Source organism: Vicugna pacos, chromosome 20 (genome assembly GCF_048564905.1).
Source record: "Vicugna pacos chromosome 20, VicPac4, whole genome shotgun sequence".
Lineage (NCBI taxonomy): Eukaryota > Metazoa > Chordata > Mammalia > Artiodactyla > Camelidae > Vicugna > Vicugna pacos.
The window spans coordinates 41,857,101-41,870,735 of record NC_133006.1 but is presented as its reverse complement, the minus strand read 5'-3'; the positions used below and the strand labels follow the sequence as shown (position 1 = coordinate 41,870,735).

At 49.0% G+C, this 13,635-nt stretch overlaps 1 protein-coding gene across 2 annotated transcripts; it reads left to right on the top strand.

Moving 5' to 3' along the window:
• Positions 1-204: 204 nt before the first annotated feature.
• FAM50B (family with sequence similarity 50 member B) lies at positions 205-12,365 on the top strand. 2 transcript variants are annotated; one of them, XM_072945752.1, is made up of 2 exons: positions 205-224; positions 11,197-12,365. In XM_072945752.1, exon 2 carries the CDS (start codon positions 11,266-11,268, stop codon positions 12,277-12,279), a length of 1,014 nt encoding a protein of 337 aa, XP_072801853.1. In that variant the 5' UTR covers positions 205-224; positions 11,197-11,265; the 3' UTR covers positions 12,280-12,365. The 2 variants fall into 2 exon arrangements, with proteins under 2 accessions (XP_072801853.1, XP_072801852.1); XM_072945751.1 differs by lacking the exon at positions 205-224 and adding an exon at positions 232-379.
• Positions 12,366-13,635: the final 1,270 nt, after the last annotated feature.

The window sequence follows — 13,635 nt, the reverse complement described above, 5'->3', positions numbered from 1 at the left end:
CCCAGCAGGTGAAGGACAATGGAGGCCAAGAGCAGGGCTCAGTCAACTGGCAGCCCCTTCTGTCAGTCACACCTGCCTTCAGTTCTGCTGGCTCCGCCCGCGTGCTGATTGGTCGGCGCCTGCCTTGGCAGTTGGTATATGTTTGCATGTCATCCCCGTCAGTTAGAGAGAACAGTATTAGCAAAGGCACAGAGAAGGAATCGTCTTGGCCTGTGTATCGAGCGGTAAGGAGATTAAACTGGCTTGAGTCCAGCTGGGGCAGTTACAGGGAGTACAGCCATGGTTAATTGTTATAACACTGGTTGTGAAGAATACTGAACGTCAAGCAAAGAAATCTGTACACAACCCTGCAAGCGGTGCAGGCGAATGAACCCTTTCGGTAAAGTAATGACAAAATGGAAATTTCTGTTGTATCTTAGGAAGATTACTGAATGGGGGAAAAACCAGGAAGACGTGGTTGCAATAAGCTAGGCATGAACTTATCAGATGTTACCTGGGGAAACAGGAGTTTAGGCTGGGTTGGATATCACTTCCTTTACTCAAGCTTTGTATTATCAGCTTATAATGGATCACGTGTTGAAGACCCCTAAGGCCCCACTAAAACCCTCTGGCCCCATCTCCTTCTGGCCACTGCAGTGAGCAGCTCTGCTCAACCAGCTTCATGCTGGAGCATCCTCTGAGCGCCTCTTCTTGCTCCCATCTTTGGCTTCCTGATGCGGTGACTGGCTGGGATGTCCAACCACCCAACCCACTGGGCACTTAGGCAGCTCAGAGATGCAGGGTTGTCGACACCCGCAGAGCAACTGTGGACCACCGGGGACGTGAGCTACAGGGTAAACGCTACCCCTTCTCTCCCCACCTCGCTATGATGATGACACGTCTAGAGCTTCCAGAAGCTCTCGAGGGGTCAGACAGTCCTCCACGGAGACACCGCCTTGACCGTATAGGCTTTCCTCCTCGGTCTCCCGTCTCATCCTTGCACTCCCTCCTGCTCCCCGGGACCACGTTCCCAGATAAACCACCCATAGGGTGGACCCTTTTATAATGTTCTGCCTCCTCAGGAGCATCAACCAAGTGGTGATTCTAAGCTGGCAGGGAGGCCGTTCGGAGCACTAGGAAGAGCAGAGTTCAGAGTCATAAGATCCAGATTTGAGCTTTGCCGCCTACTAGGCAAGTGATCAAGCCAAACACGTCACTCTCCTCATCTTCAGTGTCCCATTCATGAAACAGGGAAGTTAGTGACCACCTGTATCAGCAGGCAGTGTGTCTGTGGTGGGTGTTTGCTGGTCTGAATGCTGGGCTTTCCTGCTCCCGGCCTCTAGGGGATGCGACTGCAAGTTTTGTTTGGACGGTTAGTGACTTTCCCCGACACATCCCACCACTGCCGCACCCTGCCCCCTGCTCCAGGGTAGGTTCTGATTGACCAAATTGAAAGAGACCATTTATCATTTTCCTGGATGCCATGCCTAGAAAAAGCAAGAGGAAACGTGTTATGGGGTCTGTGAAGGAATCTCCCTCACTCTTCTGAGAGCAACCAAAGAACAATCTCTCTTTGCCCTGGACATGAGACAGCAGGTGGCTCCTGGAAATTGCCAGACCTCATCTTGTGACCTTAAGGAGTGTCAGCCTAGGGGTGAAGCAGGCAGGAGGGTGAGATTACTGACCCGAGTCTCGCCACATCCAAAGCGCCACTGACCTCTGGTCGTTTCAGGTGAGTGAGTCACTGACTCCTTTACTCAAGCCGGTTTGAGTCAGGCTTCTCTCACCTGAACAGGAAGACTCCCAGCTGATGCAGCAGGTCAACAAGCTTTGTAACTTGCAAATCCCGATAAAACATTTGTTTTTATTATTTTTATTACTACTAGTTAGCAAAAATACCATGGAGCACATTGAGAAATATTCCTAAATTTTCATTTTAATGTTGTACCTTCTTTTGGAAAAAATATCTAAATCATTGCCTTATAGTATAATCAGAAATAGCTTCCAGCTAGATTAACTATCTATGTAAAAAGAAACACTCATAAGATGACCCTACAAAAACGAGTGAATTTTTAAATATACATGAAACTCATACACCAAAAAGAAAAGCCTGTCAGATTTGGCTACCTAAAAATAAAAATTCAAAAACTACCATGTGGCCAGAAAAAAAATATCATAAACAAAGTTAAAATTCAAAGAAGAAACTGGGGGAAATGTCTGGAGCTTATATAGCAGGAAAAGTGTTGGTATTCTTAATATATAAAGAGTTCTTATAAATCAGTAAGAAGAAATCTCAATAGAAAAATAGGTTAAAAATTTTACATGAAATTTAAAGAACATAAGATGTTCAACTTACAATCAAAAAAGTCAAGGGCTATCAGGTTAAAAAGAATTACTAATAATTGTGATAACTAATATATATTAAATGCTAGGCACTGTTAGAATTCTCTCACAGAGATGTAGGTATAAGAATGATCATTGTAGAGTTAAAAAACACAACAACTTAAATGTCAAGCAATAGAAAATTGGTAAAACATGTTACAATACATTCTTATACTGAAATACACTGGGGCCATTAAAAAGGATCTGATAGGTCTTTAAGTGTTAGCATGGAAAAAAGAATGCTGTATCATTTGAAGTTATCAAACAATGTAAAAAATGATCCCATTTATATTAAAGTACATATTTATATGTACATTTGAAGTCCGGAAGTAAATTACAACTATTAATGATTATCTCTCAGGTTTAGGTTACATAAAGGCCATCTTATGTAAAGTTTTTACAAAATCCATGTAGTGTGAAAACATTTTTGTAAAAAGAAATGGACAGAAATCAGAGAGAAATCTGGGTTGGGAAATCTAGGGCCACCGTGAGGGTGGAATTCATTCCTCTTGTCCTTGGCATCTGAAGGCCGATGAAGTGGTGGCACTTCATCAACAGCAACTGTTGTGTTTGGGAAGGCTGGGGTGGGGCAAGGAGGGGTGAGTGAGGGCTACACACGCCACCATCTCAAAGTGGTGCCTGGGGTGGGACTGGAGGCTTGAAGAGGACACGGTGGGGAGGGGGCGCGGTTCCCAAGGAAGTAAAAGAAATTCCTCATCTAGAAAAGTAGGAATGGAAAAATTTCACAATTAGCTCCCAGTGAACATGTGGGATTTGATGTCTATGCTCACTGCCCTAGAGTCAGCTCTGAGCAAAGGTGTTAGCAGTGGGTCCTTGGAAAGTCTGAGAAGCATCCGTTTGCTAGGCTCTGGCTGTGAAGGCCCGACGCTGCCCCAACTCCTCCACCACCAAGTCAGTCATTTTCTGGACTTAATCAAATCCCTTCCCAGCCCTTTGGATTTGCCTTTGGACTAACCTGCTAACACGTCACCCTGCTGTGACCAGCCAAAGCCTGAGACGGTCTGTGAGCAAATGCCTTTGGCTGAGCTGGCCTCTCCCCACCCCACTTGGAGAAATTTGGATTTCCAGACAGCCAGCACCGAGGAGGAATTATGTAAGCAAATCAGCTCTAGGCTCCCTAATCCGTGTCTCGTGATCGACTTGGATGAGTTATGAGAAAGTCCTCTTGACTGCATAACTCAAAGGATCAGATAAACCAGTTCGCAATTTTTCAGACGACGAAACTGAAATGCAGAGATAATACAGCTTCCCTGAGGCCGTAACAAACTGTGGAGCCGCAGTGAGGGCCCAGCCCTCCCCACGTGGCACGATTTCCACTCTGCCAGACTACGTCTTGGCTGCCAACTTCCAGCTGCAGGGTTTCAGAGACTCGGGGGTTTGTACAGAGCGATCATTTACACCTTCACTCTAAATAGAGAATTGAAAATGAAGATGTAACACTGAGCACTTTACTGTAATGCCTCGTGTTTCTAGTATCAGTAGTGTTTCAGTGTCATATAATCAAACAATGTGACATTTCTTCATTCAATCATCAAAGATTTATTGACCGTATACAATATTGCCAGGCCCTGGAGCAGGGCAAATGAAAACACACACCAGTAGCAAGAGGACATACAGCCTGTCAGTAATTTTAAGCCATATATCCTCACCCAGTTAATCTGGTGGAGCCCATTGGAGTCTTGGCCCGTGGCCATGGCAACCCTTGTACAAAGAATTACTCCATCAGTGCAAAACCCATTAACAATCAGCTCTTGGACGCAGCCCCCATGGATGGTGGTCTGGTGGGAGTCTCAGAGGGTCAGAAAATGAAGAAGCTTTCAACGCTTACATTTTACCTACTGCTGGAATCTTATCATCCTTTGAAGCACCCATGTTAAGTCCTACCAACTAGGACAAGCTGCATCGTCAACACCCAAGACTCACTCCTACCGCTGGGACCATCATGGATGATTCCACTGGCTCAGCAAAGATCCCAGCCAGTTAATTTTGGCTACAAAGAAAGTATGGCTACATGTTAGTGGATCACAAACCACAACATCCCGTGAACGTGTGTGTAAGAAGGGGCTTTCCTTGTGTCGAGATGGCCACCTGTGCATGTCCCGAGGGGAGGCAAGGGGAAGCTACCCTGGCATCCTGAGGATGGACGCCACTGACAGCCAGCATCTGCGCATGTGCAGGAGCCTGCATCCATGGAAAGAGGCCGTGCACAAACGCCAAGGACACGGGAAGCATCCTGCTTGGTGCCCACTCCTTTATTTTCTGTAGTCAGTCCCTAAATTCACCAACATTGAAGGACAAAAATCTTGTCGACACCAAAGATTTTACATTATAAAGAGAAGAGACAATCTGATTTTTTTTATGTCTAGGAGACAAATTGGTCACTTAAAACCAAGAATGATGAAAGTTCTTTAGATGGAAGGGAAATGATATAAGAGGGAAACATGCAACTTCAGGAACAAAGGATGAGAAATGGAAATGGCAAATATCTGTGCAAAAATAAGCAAGTGACTCCTTTTCTTGAGTGCTTTCTGTGCGATGGTTGAAAGCAAAAAGTCCAACATTGTCTGACGGGGTTTCAATGCATGTAGGTGTAACACATACAATAGCTACAATATAAGGGGAAGGAAAAGGGACTTTCATGGTGCTAAGGTTTTTCATTACTCAAAGTAGTAAAATATTAATTCAAGTAAACTGAAAAATTAAGAATATATGTTGTAATCCCCAAAGCAACCACTAAAAATCCACAAAAAGATATAGCAAAAACCTCAACAGATAAATTAAAATTGAATACTAAAAACTAATCAAGTGATTCAAAAGCAGGCAGTAAAGAGGAAGCAGAGGAATAAAAATAGGGGGGTGAATAGAAAATAAATAATAAAAAAGCAGATATAAATCCCAACATATCAATCAATAAAAACATAAATGGTTCTGAGCACATGAACAAGACAGAGATGCCACAGTGGTTAAAGAAAAGAAAAAGATGCTACTATATGCTGTCTACAAGAAATCTACTTTAAATATATTGATACAGGTAAGTTAAAAGTAAAAAGAATGGAAAAGATACACCACACAACCACTAATCAAAAGAAAACTGGGGTAACTGAAAAAGTAAGATCACTAGGGATAAAGAGGGACATTATGATAATAGGTCAATCTACCAATAAGACATAACAACAGAGCTTCAAGATACATGAAGCAAAAATGTATAATACAGAAAGGAAAATGGAAAAATCTGTAATTATAATTGGAGGCTTCATTGCTTCTTTCTCAGTAATTAATAAAACACATATATAGAAAATCAACAAGATATAGAACTGAACCAGTGGATCTAACTGACACGTTCAGAGCACTCCAGTTAGTAAGAGCAGAACATACATTCTTTTCAAGTGCACACGGAAATTTACTAACACAGACCATAACCTGGGTATGGAACAATCTTTATAGATTCAAGAGAATAAAAATCATACAAAGTATGTTCTCTGACCACAATGGACTTAAACCAGAGATCAGTAACAAAAAGATGACTGGATATCTCCAAGTACTTATAAATTAAAAAACACACTTCTAAATAAATAATCCATAGGTCAAAAAAGAAATCTCAAGGGAAATTAGAAAATACTTTAATTGCATGAAAATATGAACACAATATATAAAAGTGTGAGGGATCTAGTTAACAGAGAGATATTTACATGTTTAAATGTTTATATTAGAAATGAAGAAAGGTTTCAAATCAATAATGTAAGGTTCTACCTAAAGAGATCAGAAAAATAAAGCAAACAGAAGGAAGGAAAAAATGAAAAGCAGAAGTCAGTGAAATTGAAAACAGCAGAGAAATTTTTAAAAATCAAAAGTTGGTTCCTCGAATAGATCAAATTCAGTAAACTTCTAGGTAGACATAAAGAAAAAAGAAGACACAGTATAAGGAATGAAAGGAAGGAAACACTATGAACTCTACAGACAGTAAAAGGAAAATGAGAGAATCATACAAAACTATGCACAAAAATCTGACTACTGAGATGAAACAGACCAATGCCTGGACAGCCTTCACGATCTCCGACTAAGGGAAGAACTCCTAAAAAAGCCATCAAAAGCACAATCCATAAGTGAACAGATAAGAAATTGGACTTCATCAAAATTTAAAACTTTTGCTCTGCAAAAGACATTTAAGAGAATAAAGAAAAAGAATCTATACTGTAGACACTATCACAAATCGCATATCTGATAAAGGACTTGTGCACAACTCAATTTAAAAACTCTCAAAACTCAGTGATGAGAAAACAATGCAATTAAAAAACGATCACCTAGCCAGAGCAATCATGCAAGAAAAAAAAAAAACAGAAATAAAAGGCATCCAAATCAGAAAGGAAGAAGTAAAAGTGTCACTATTCGTGACAGGTGAGATATCACCTCGCACCTATTATTTTTAAAAAAAAGACAAGAAATAACAAGTATTGGTAAAGATGTGGAGAAAAAGGAACCTATGTAAACTGCTGGTGGGAATGTAAATTGGTGCAGCCACTATCCAAAACAGTATGAAGTTTCCTCAAAAAATTAAAAATAGAACTGCCATACGATCCAGCGATTCCTCTTCTGGGTACTTACCTGAAGGAAAGGAAATCACTGTCTTGAAAAGCTCTCCACGCCCCGACGCTCACTGCAGTGTCATTCACAGTAGCCAACACGTGGAAACAACCTAAGTGTCCACTGGTGAACGGATAAGGAAGATGTGGTGTATATACATGCTAGAATGTTATTTATCCATGAAAAAGAAGGAAATCCTGCTATGTGTGACAACACAGACTTTGAGAGCATTATGCTAAGTAAGTCAGACAGAAAAAGACAAATAGTGTGTGAGGACCGGAGGACTGTGATGGCCTCACACGGATGACTGACCAGCCTGGCTTCCCAGGAGACGCAGACCCGCCGCCCGGGTAGCCGGCTTGGAGCATGAGTGGTTTTATCAAAAGCTCCAGGTGCCTGGGGCAGTGGCCCCCTGGGCAGTCCCAGGGCAGACGTCCAGGAGCGCCGGCCAGTGTGAAGGAGTTCTCCAGAAAGTGCCTGAAAGTGAAGGAGCTGGTTCGGGCAGAGGCTTGGTTGTAGGGATGTGGTCGGGGCACCCACCATACACAACCCGATGTACATATTCACACCGTGAGTGAGATTTCTCTGTTTGACACGGGAGTCGTGGCCACACCTTTCCCATTTGCTCACCATCAAGAGTCCCCAAGAGTGCCTGGTCCATCCTTGCTCACCTAAAGCCAACATTTCTTATCTCGGACATTTTCTTATCTCAGAATTTAATTTTCTGAGTGAGCTGGGCAATCGCTCCCATCCACCTCCAGGGCCACGAAGTTGGTATCTTGGGGTCACCTCCCTCCCCATGAACCCTACGGAGTCCATCCTAGAAGCAATCCCAGCGACAGGTGTTCCTGCTGTCACCCCCGTGCTGGGTGCTCAGCACTGGCCGCGAGCAGGTCAGTCCCAGCTGTCACCAGGCCCTGACCATGGGTCCAGCAAAATGGCAGGCCCTGCTCCTGCAGATGAGTTCGGGACCACGGTCGCTTCCAGGAGGGAGAAAATTAAAGTCCGAGGTAATCAATCAGCCCCAGTGTCGCCCCTTTGCCGCCATCTGAACGGTGGGCTTTCAGGAAAGCAGGAAGAGCAGGTGGCGTTTAGATAAACTAATAATCTCCGCTGGGGACAAAGATCAAAACCAGAGGAGGCACTGCTGACGGGGCCCAGAGCTGACCTGAACCCCTACCTCGGGGCCCCCGCTGGGCGCCACCTTCTCCTCGCCTACGTCCCTGTAGGCGTGCAGGCGGGGAGGGCAGTCCCCATCTGTCTAGAATATTTTCTCTCCTAGGCAGACATCTGACTTTCTCTTTTTCTCTGACATTTCTCTGCGAGTGTGAGCTCCTTGCTGCTGTCTCGTGCACCCGTTTTCTGTCCTGTCCCTTCACTTCTCTGGCGATCCTTCCAAGAGCTGGCTTTCCAGTGGTGCTCTGCGATCAGAAACAAAAGGTGTGCCACCTTTAGAAAGAGAAAGAGGGTCAGAGCCTCCTGTCCTACCTGCCCTTCACCTGCCACGTGTCCAGGGAACCTGTTTCCTCCGCCCGGCCCGCAGCCACCTAGTTACAGGCGAAAACTCCCCGGAATTCTACTTGTGAGAAAAATGTAAACGACATAAAAGTATCCTACCACATATGACATTGGCCACAGGTCTCCCCCAAACTCCTTTTATCAAATTAAGGAAGTCCTCTTCTGGGTCCAGCTCGCTGAATGTCTGAGTTCCACCTGCAGGCACTGCGATGTCTGAAACGCGGTAAACCACGCACGCAGAGGCTCTAGTGCTGCGTGATCGTTGAACGAAGCCTAGCTCCGCCCGTTCAGGTGTGTATGTTCAGGAACTGCTGGAGTCAATCTGCCAGTGTTTTATCTGGGATTTTTGCCATGACGCTTATCAATAAGACTGGAATATAACTGAGGTCCTTGCATTTTTCTGACCTGGCTTGTATACTAACAACCTCCACGACAGCCTCTTCTTCACGTGAGCTGGCCAGACGTCTGAACCTACTGCTGGGAAAATGAAATCTTCATCCACCAGAAGAAGTCAATCGATAAATTAAAACTGATCAGTCACAAAACAGCAACATAAGAGCTAGAAAAAAAAAGAAAGTAAACGTGAGAAGAAACATCAGTAGAGACTGAAAGTGGTCGCCTCCAGGGAAGACTGTGATGGAACTGGGGACTCTGTGCTGCTGTTTTATTAAAAGAATCCTTTTAGTACACTTTTCTTTTTAAACCATGTATATGTATCACTTTGAAAAAACTAAAGACAAAATTTAGATCTCACAAAACTCAAGAGATATTTATGGTGCAGAATCGATTTTGAAGTCTGTGGCATCTTCTGCTGTTTTTTTTCTTTTTCCCCGGTGAACACACATACAGAAGTCACGGGCTGTTTGTCCGCGCTTTTTCCAGCCAGTATATTTCGTACTTCCTCGTCTCTGAACACGTGAAGGCTTTCCCCCGACCCCACCCCGCAGCAGTTAGCACCTAGGAACTCGTATGGAGAATTCTTAAAATCAGGATTTCAGACTTTTAAGAGAGATCTGCTTCCTTCTGTTATTTGCTTTTCCTGCCAACCGTCTCAAAGAGTTGGAGACTAACCTCGTTAATTGTGGAGGCTGGCTAGGGTACAGTGGGACTGTGACTGAGTTAAGAGGATGGATGCTGGGGAAGAGGGATGATGAGGCTGGGGGACTGTACTGATATTCGGGTTCTGATTAAACTGGAGAAAGGGTGGTGACAGCAGACATGGCGGCACCACAGTTGATTGGATTAAAGTGTGGCTGGTTGGATTATCTAATTGAAAAAGGAGACGGCCAAGCAATCTGTCTCACACTATGTCTATTAAAGGTAATGACTCGGGGAGCCTGGAGAGAGAAGGGGAGAGAGTTAACATTTGGGAGATGGACACTTTCAGGTCATGATGAGAACCCGGGTGCGGAAGTGAGGAAGGAGGCAGGGGATGGAGGAGGAAGGCAGGAGAGCCAGGAGGACAGCAGGGAATTTCCGACATGACAGCCACGGTGGGGACAGTATCCCTGGATTGTGTGAGCTTCAAGGGAGCTGGGAGTTTTAACAGAAACAGAAGAAATGTTTTGAAAGAGCAGGGACCCCCACCCCACTTTCAGACTTTGAGATGATGAGACACATCAGAGGAAAACAACCTCCCCTCTAGGGAGCTGCAAGGAGAAGTGGTTCCCGGGGAACAGCAGGCTGAGGGGGGCAAAAAGACAACGGGAAGGCTCCCAGAGGTGGCTGAGGGTTTGCGGTTTGCTGATGAGCAGCTGTGTTTAGGGGGCACAGTGGAAGAGCTGGGGTGGGCGGAAGGCTGGATGAGATGGTGGTTCAGAGCTTATGGGGATGAGGTCCAGTGGATGACAGCGCTGCGGGGCCTGAGGCAGGAGGGACTGGTCCCGAGGGAGGACAGTCCGCTCAGGCTGAGGGCAGTGAATTAGGGGGCCTCCCTCTGCTTTGGCTAAAACACCAAGAAGGCAGGTTTGTGTTCAGATGCCCTCTGCCTCCTACGGCTCCCACGCAAGTGGGCTGTGCCCTCACACTTTAGCACTGGGCACTGGGTGGACTCAGCAAACACTCCCTGCAAGAATGACTCTTCAAGGAGGGGTAGGGACAGCACTGAGCGCGGTCCTGCCTCCCCCGTAACAGGCTGATGGGAACTCAGCTGACTTAACACCCTCTAGGGAGGCGCTGCAGGTTGCTTCTCTCTGACCCCCCCCCCTCACTGGCGTGTGTGCCTGGGGGGTGGGGGTGGGGGGTGGTGTACCTGACGGAGGAGAGAGTTGCTTTCTCCATCACAGTCTTCCTGTGGTCAGCCCAGGTCCAGTGCAGGCTGGATCTCTCCGTGCTGTGACTGTTGCATGTCTGTGCTTGACGGGGTCGATGGGCAGGTGCCTGGGCCTGGCCAGGCAAGAGTTTGCTCAGTAGACTGACCCTCTCCGTGTGCAACTCCCCAAACCCTGCCTTGCACCAGCCTGTACGGAAGCCACAGTCACATGGGGCCATTGAAATTGAAATGAATGGAAGAAAAAAGCCAGTGCCTCCCTGAATGACGTTGGCCACATTGCAAGCGCTCAATAGTCCCGTAGGGCTGCGCGACGATCAGAGCGGCTGCAGAACCTTCCACCGCCGCAGGAAGTTCTGTAAGAGCGCGCGCGCCTAGACCCGACTGCGGTCAGAGCTGTTCCTCTGGCCCCTCCGTAACTCCCGTGCTTTTGTTCCCTGCCGCAGAGTCCAGGCGTTGGCCCCAGAGCCTCCCGGGCGTCCAGAGGCAGCGGACGGGCGTGGCTGGCGGCGGGGATGGCGCAGTACAAGGGCACGATGCGCGAGGCCGGCCGGGCCCTGCACCTGATCAAGAAGCGCGAGAAGCAGAAGGAGCAGATGGAGGTGCTGAAGCAGCGGATCGCCGAGGAGACCATCACCAAGTCGCAGGTGGACAAGACGTTCTCGGCTCACTACGACGCGGTGGAGGCCAAGCTGAAGTCGAGCACGGTGGGGCTGGTGACCCTGAACGACATGAAGGCGCGGCAGGAGGCCCTGGTGCGCGAGCGGGAGATGCAGCTGGCGCAGCGCGCGCGGCGGGAGCAGCGGCGCCGGCAGCTGCAGGCGCAGCGCGAGCAGGAGCGCAAGCGGGAGCAGCGGCGCCAGATCTGCGGCCTGTCCTTCTCGCCCGGCGACGGCGACGGCGACGGCGACGGCGAGGCGGCCGAGGAGGAGCAGGAGGCCGGGCCGCCCGCGCCCGGCCGGCCCCGCAGGCACCTGGGCAAGGACCCGGCCGTGGACACCAGCTTCCTGCCGGACCGCGAGCGCGAGGAGGAGGAGCGGCGGCTGCGCGAGGAGCTGCGGCGCGAGTGGGAGGCGCGGCGCGAGCGCGTGAAGCGCGAGGAGGTGGAGGTGACGTTCAGCTACTGGGACGGCTGCGGGCACCGGCGCGCGGCGCGCATCCACAAGGGCGGCACGGTGCAGCAGTTCCTCAAGAAGGCGCTGCAGGCGCTGCGCCGTGACTTCCGCGAGCTGCGCGCGGCCGGCGTGGAGCAGCTCATGTTCGTCAAGGAGGACCTGATCCTGCCGCACTACCACACCTTCTACGACCTGATCGTGGCCCAGGCGCGCGGCAAGAGCGGGCCGCTCTTCGCCTTCGACGTGCACGACGACGTGCGGCTGCTCAGCGACGCCACCCGGGAGAAGGACGAGTCGCACGCGGGCAAGGTGGTGCTGCGCAGCTGGTACGAGAAGAACAAGCACATCTTCCCCGCCAGCCGCTGGGAGCCCTACGACCCCGAGAAGAAGTGGGGCCGCTACACCGTCCGCTGAGGCCGCGGGCGCGGGGTCCCGGCTCGGCGCGGCGGCCGCGACCTCTGGGCTGACACTTGCGTAATAAAGACGGAGGCTTCGCGTTGTGCCCGCGTGGTCCTTCTGTGGCGGACGCTGTGTTGGGTTGTGGGGCTGATTCCGGGGGAGTTTCGGTGCGGCCGGGCCGAGGGACGGCATGCGGCCGCCCTGGACAGCAGTGAGAGTCAGGGCCGCGTTGGGACCTGGGTCACGCTGTTCTAGCCCGGAGTCGGGGGCGTGGACTTGACCCCCAGGCTGTCTGGGTTCCGGTCCCAGCCCAGCTGCTTACTCGCTACTGATGGAAACTCTGTGCGTGGTTTCCCCGCCTGTAATTAAGGGTGACAGTAGAGCGTAGCGCGCAAGGTGGACGCGAGGATGAAATGGGGTACAGCTGTGAGGCACTTAGCGCTCGACAAACACCTGCTCGTAATCTCACGGTCTTGGCTAAGTGACTTAAAGGACTGCTGTGACCCACTTCAGAACCATGTGCGGGCAAAGTGACCTGCCAGCACTTTCCCCAGGATCGGGGAGGGAGTGGCTCAGACTGGGGGAGCAGCCCTGCCTTGGGTGTTCCTTAGCTGGGTCGTTTGCCCCCAGGAGTCAGGGGGTGGGGCTTCTCCTTTTGCCTCAAGCTCCAGTGTGCCTCCACACAGCACACATGCCCGAAGGTTTAACATTTTAATGTTTTATTCATTGTGTTAACTTTGTTTCTTAAAACATTGCATTATTTATCTTGATGACTCTGTTTAGGGGCATACCCCCACCCCCAACTCTGTCCTATACTTACTGCCCAAGGCCAGTGCCTCACTCACTTTACCGGATCCCAGCTCCCAGCGAAGGAGGGACCCTTTTTTTTCCCCTGGAGTTCCTGCCTCTACCCATAAATGAGAGCTTGCACGGAAACACCGGTGCTCCAAGGCCGGGAGCCTCAGCCTGGCTACCCCTTGGGATCACGTGGGAAGCTTTTAAACCTCCCTGATCCCAGGTCACACCCGGAGCCCACTCCCAGGCTCCCCAGGTTTTCACTGTGAGTAGGGTTGGAGAAGGAATGTGTCAGCGTTGCCTTCTCTCTGCCTCCGTTTACTAACTCCTCCCTGAGACTCCGTGCAGTAAGGGCACCGGGGTCAGGGCTCTGGGTCACTTCACTGGGTGTGAAGTGGATGCTCACTGCCCAGAGCATGACCCTTGGACCAGCAGCAGCTGCATGTGGCAGCTTCTAGAAAAGCAGACGCTCAGGTCCCACCCCAGACATGGTGAATCAGAATGTGTGTTCCAGCGAGAGCCCTGGGGGCTTCATGTGCACACTAAGCAACGGGTCTACTTCCCAACATATCCGCT